This window comes from Pelophylax lessonae (assembly GCF_965119305.1).
Source record: "Pelophylax lessonae genome assembly, chromosome: 13".
Lineage (NCBI taxonomy): Eukaryota > Metazoa > Chordata > Amphibia > Anura > Ranidae > Pelophylax > Pelophylax lessonae.
This window is the reverse complement of record NC_138780.1, coordinates 118,990,165-118,996,164: the sequence shown is the minus strand read 5'-3', so window position 1 is coordinate 118,996,164 and position 6,000 is coordinate 118,990,165. Positions and strand designations below refer to the sequence as shown.

At 38.2% G+C, this 6,000-nt stretch overlaps 1 protein-coding gene across 1 annotated transcript in view; it reads right to left on the bottom strand.

Moving 5' to 3' along the window:
• Positions 1 to 330: 330 nt before the first annotated feature.
• Positions 331 to 6,000, bottom strand: part of PAX9 (paired box 9) — a gene marked incomplete at both ends in the record, with an annotated part of 74,392 nt that continues 68,722 nt past the window's right edge. The window contains one exon of the mRNA XM_082274956.1: positions 331 to 428. Within this exon, the coding sequence (XP_082131082.1) occupies positions 331 to 428 (98 nt within the window). The remainder of the gene's footprint in view (positions 429 to 6,000) is intronic.

Here is a 6,000-nt window from a genome sequence, read left to right as displayed (position 1 = left end):
TTCATAAAGGCACATAATCACTGATCGTCAGATAGCTAAAAGTTATTATTTTTTATTTTTTTTAAGTTCAGTTGCAAAGTGGCATGTTTTAAATTCCATTAGAAGGTGCAGAGATGTGGATCACTGAATCTGGAGATTCTTTCACAGTATGTCCGCCAGGTGTGTATCTTTCATGCTGACCCCATATCCAAGGAGAGGCAGCTGGATGTACCATTGAAGTGGTCAGGTGTTCACATAGTGATTGGCGTATCTTTGGCAGAGCTCCAGATGTATGATAAACCTAGGAATGTTTGACATTGTATGTCAGTGTGCAGAATAAGTTCATGTTCTCTACGCACTTTGCATGTGGGCAACTGTTCCATGGCGCTGGGATGTGTGGTAGGACTGTGGTGATTTGCGGGTCTGGAGGCTTATTTTCGTTTCCTCTGCTGAAAAAAAAAAAAAAAAAAACAACATCAGATTGTAAAAAGGTTGTAGAACAAAACATATTTCATGTTGAACCATCCACATACAAAAAAAGTAACAAGTCCTCATTATGAAGCAATAGGGTTGATTTACTGAATTCAAATAGACCGGTCACTTTACAAGAGAAGTTTTCCTGGAGCTTAGTGAATGAGGTGAAGCTCTGCTGACTTCCATCATCCGATCTTGTGCAAACGAAGGTACTGTTTTTTTTTTTCCTGCACGTGATTGGATATTCTTTGCAAAGTACCACTATTATAACCATATTACCACATTGACTAAGATCAGGGTGAAAATTCCCTAGCAAAGTGAACAGCCTATTTGCCCTTAGTAATTAAAGATGTAATAGGATTTAAATGGCCCCCAAGAGTTATGCTCATTTTAACTATCTTGGACCTGTTAGTACGCCCAAAAAATGACCCCTCAGTAAAATAAAATGTAAAGTGACAGTACACAAATAATGATCGAATACACACAAAGAAAGGAAAGCCCAAACAACAAAACACTACATAGAGTAATCTAAAAAAAAAAATCAGCCCTCCCCCTTCCCACACAGACACACATACTCTAAGCGGAAGTTCCACCCTTCTTCCCCCTCCTCTGCCATATTTCAATTTTTTTTTTTGGGGGGGGGAGCAACAGAGCAGGAATTGCCCCCCCCCCGCCCATCCTGCCTGCAACCTTCTGGGATACATCACAGGTCCCAGGAGGCTGAGGGACCATTTACAGGGCACAGAGTGGCTTGCGCATGTGCAGTGGGAAGCCAGCTGTGAGGCCACAAGGAATCACAGCTGACTTCCCACAGGTAATGTGCTGGTGTAACGTTAGAAAACCATACCTCGTTAGAATTCCATACCCTCGTCACTTCCGGTCTGAAACAGCTGAGCGGCGCAGCAGTGCGCATGCTCAGAGCCCCGGATACGTCATTGCAGAGCAGAGAAGTTCACAAGTACGCATGTTCGGAGGGAATGAAATTATTACGGAGTGTGTGTAATGTTGTACTTGCGGCGGTTACATTAAAACAGTTTGGCGGCAACATGGGGCATCTCCTCTCCTATCCCTGTCACTTCCCTGATCTCGGCTAATAAATATAAAAGCGGCGGGTGTATGAAATGTAAGTGACGGCGATCTCGGCTCGGTGATCCGCTTTTATATTTATTAGCCGAGATGAGGGAAGTGACAGGGGATGGAGCGGAGATGATTGATGTTGCAGAGGAGCTGTTTTAATGTAACGGCGGCAAGTGTAACATTACACACACTACTGTGAGAAATCCATACCCTCCGTAGGTGCACCGGAAGTGACGAGGGTATGGTTTTCTCACAGGTATGGTTTTTTCATGGAACACCGGCGCCTGGAGCCTGGCAAAGACCCGACTCTGGCAAGGACAGCACTGGATCCCTTGACAGATGAGCGTCTGTTTATTAAAAGTCAGCAGCTAAAAAACTGTACTGACTTTTAACTTTTGGAAACCTGGCTGAATCTCCTCTTTAAGCAAATTTTGCCTAAGCAGCTTAATGGGTAGAATTGAGAGTATCCATTAATGGTAAAGTCGATGAAATTAATTTCACCAAAATCTCTCCCACTTGATCCTATTCAGAAAATTACTTTTACCAAAATCACTTTTTTCAACCAAATTAAGAATAAATAATTTCACCAAAACCAGGTCAGTAAGCCAAAATCAGGAAAATAATTTCACTAATTTCATTCTACTTAACCATATTTGGAAAACCATGATAGCAGGATTCATTTATCAGGGCTAGCAGTGTCCCCTGAGTTATGTCATGAACCAATGTTCATGTTTGGTTGGAGTGTGCTTTTTAAAGGGGGACTGTAATTTTTTAAATATTTTTGGATATATGTAAAATAGACCAGCATGACGTTAATAATCTTATCAGTGGGTATAACTGTTTAAAACTTTTTTTTTCTGTGTATAGTTTGTAATTCTGCATGTATATAGGGGTAGACTTATTTTCTCCCTGGTTTTACTTAGTATGAATGTTCTTTACAGTCCACCTATCTTCTAGGCTAGTTTTCCTATCTAAAAAGAGAACACTTTCTGTGTCGCTAAGATTCTCTATCTAAGCAAATGTTGAGCATGGAGTACTGGACTAAGTATTTATAGCAGGGAGAAGATACCACTATACATTAACTGTTGGGCACCACTTACTGTGGCTGTAGGTTAATTTAATGCAACAGAGAGAACCCATATGATTGATTGAGGTTGGTCATTTGGCTTTGTCAGATCATGTGACCAGGCTCTCCTCCTTTTGTTTATTACGCTTTACAGGGTGTAAGGCACTTTTGTAAAGTACACTGTCGTGCTTTATAAATGTACATTTTTTTTTCTTTCAGCAGCAGTATTTCCATGGCAAAACCATATCACTGCTGTTTAAGTGGATCCCCAATTATATGTCAAAAGAATACATAATTCCCAATATATATTGCTGATTTACTAAAGTTGTTGGAAATCTTTGCATGATATATTGTGTGAATACTTACTTACATTATCCAACCATGGGAAAAGCAAATTCCTGTTCACTTTGTATACCTAATCATGTGCAAATGAAAAATGTGAAAATTAATTTTCTTTTCACATAATTGGATAATTTAAGTGAACAATCACACAATGTATTGTGTGCCAGTTCTAAACTCCTTTAGTAAATCAGCCTCTAATATTCTTGTTTTAGACTGGTGACTCAGAAAGTATTGAAGCTACTTAATCAGCACGATGGCAAGAGTTTTATGTAAAACACTTCTACTTCTTTCTTTAATAAATCAAATGCCTTTGGCTGTAAAATTAGGAAAGGTTAATGTAGTATTTTTGAGCATGTAAACATGCCACATTGAGTTTATGTAGGTAGCCTCCAGTCATTTGGCATTCAGCTGCCTTTGATGTGGAATGTGGTATACCATTGGCATCCTGGCATTCTCTCCCAAGATTTGAAAATCCTCAGCTTTCCTAGGATTCCCCTAGAAAGCTGAATGATGTCACTGGCATCTCGGCATGGACACCAGGAGGCCAGAGGTGAGTACGGTATTTTATCTTCAGTCTTCTTGTAATTTTTTCTAACTATTGTACATGGAGTGTGGGGCTTCAAATAGCGGTACCTTCAATTTTGATGCAAGGGCACAATGATGCATGAATTTCCCAATTGATGTTTTGTTTTTTTTTAAGTTTAAACTAATTGCTAATTGTTCCATTTTTGAGTGTTATTTTTCCGATACAGGGAAATTTCTGATATAATAAAGTTGGTCATAACCTAACAATTCATCTTAAAAAATGCTTATTATAACACCAGGACTGTCACTGTTATTCTGGCTTCACTGCCTAGTGAATCAGAGGTCTGGAGCAAGCATTCACGATGTCTCACGATGACTTTTTCAGACTTCACTGGCTGCATGCTTCTTCCCAATCAGTGGCTCACTTAGTTCATAATAAGGTTTCTCTATTAGTCAGCAGTGATAGTTGCTATATTTCTGCAAATTGTAAATTAGGAAATGTCCATGTGATTGTAAATATAGTTACATAGTTAAATAATAGTTGAGGTTGAATAAAGATTATAGTCCATCCAGTTCAACCTGTGTAGGTGTGTGTGGTCGTAATAATTTCCCATATCCCTAAATATTGCTTATTTTCTACTGAAAACTGCTTTTAGAAAATAAAACTACACTTGAGAGACACATAAGTGAAAATTGCATGCCAGCAGCAGGGCAGTGACATCCAAGCAATTGTAGTTCATTCTGCAGCTCCATAGCAGAAGGTCTGTACCTCCGTAAGGTAAATAATGCAAGAGCCTGTGCACTGAACCTGCGATGTGTTGATTGCAGTAGCAATGCTCTGCAGGTCTAAATGCCAACATGTAACAAAGGCACATATTTTATTTTATCATTGCTGGTGTAATTATGAAATTTTTACAAAAAGTTGACTTTGCATTTAGGGTGAGCCTATGTTCACTTTGAATACCCAATTGTGGAATTTTTGTAAACACGTTCTTCGGTATTTAAAGTTAATGCAGTCTTTATTAACATTCAGTTTGCGAATTGAACATAGCAAGATGAATGTTTACTTTAAAAAGGATAAGTAAACGACCTTTACATCCTTTAGTAAATTACATACTGTTGTTCTACAACTTTTTTCTGTCTATATATACAATTTTTACATATTAGCATTTAATACATGATAAAGAGTTCTCAAAGCACTAGGGGTTATCTAAAGAGAGAGCATAGCATGGTTTGCTTTCCAACTCTCTTTGTCAAACAGAAAGCTCCTACTGAGCTGAGTCATTGCTATGATGACAACAGGCTTCTTTTTAGCAAAGCTGTAATTTATGTATACTAATGTTGTGCCAATGAGATTGCAGCTTCACTTACTGGCTTAAATGAGACCGAATAATATGCATAGACATTATTTTATATTTAACTTTACCAAAATAAAAAGCATATTTTTATTTTTTGTTGTCTGAACTACATTAAATGATGAATGAATTTCATAAAAAAACAACTATACATAAAAACCATATAAATAGTAACTATCCCCAAAAAATTGTAAAATCACTTTAGGGAGAAGACACTTACATGCCGACCAGTGCATTCTTTAGACTGCTCTATAATGGGATATATCTAATGACTAGATTACAGATTGGTTGATATCACATATAAAAATAGGTAAAATGTGAAGGACTTTAGGAGTTGTATTTAGAACACTGTATTGCAGTGGCAGGTGAAAACATACAGTAAGTCCATCTGAAAACCCTTGGATCAAGGTCTGCAAAATCACATGTAGCTTTCCTGCTCAAACAGAATAATCCTCCACATGGTTTACTAAAAATCTTCTATAAAATAGCCAGTGAGGGTATGGCAAGGAGTCCTGTGGTAAATTACCCACTAGGTCATTCCCATGGGAGAAAATGCTGAGTGTGTGAGTAAGCCCCATGGACTGGTGCACATCAGTGGTAGCATAGGAGTTGATTTACTAAAGACAAGTAGACAGTTGTCCTCTGCAAGTGCAGTTGCTCCAGAGCTTTGTAAATGAGCAGAAGCTCTCCTGACTTCCATCCTCCAATCATGCGCAAGCAAAAATGCAGTTTTTTTTTTCCTTGCACGTGATTGGGTATTCTTTGCAAAGTAAAGCTTTACTTCTATACCATTAGCATGGCCTTAGGCCAAATATAGCGCTGTTATTTTACCCGATATATACTATGCATTATTCTAGTGTTACTCTTAGATGTACCCCCGCCTCCTTGATCGCAGGACAGATTCCGCTATACCCCCCCCCCCCCCCACTCATTTCATGTGATCTTATGCTCTATTAATTCTGAGGAATTTGTTTTTATTTAACGGTAGGCAAACTTACAATTTAGCTATCAAAGATAGTACTTAGGGAAATATGATGTTAACTATTGTATACTATATTATGAAGCTTACATTTGTTTTGTTTTATCTCCATAGAAGATATTGATTGGCCCAACTGTTCCTGAAGAAGTGCTAGGGCGCGAAACATGTAGAATCCATTGTCAAAATTTTATGTCACCTTGTTG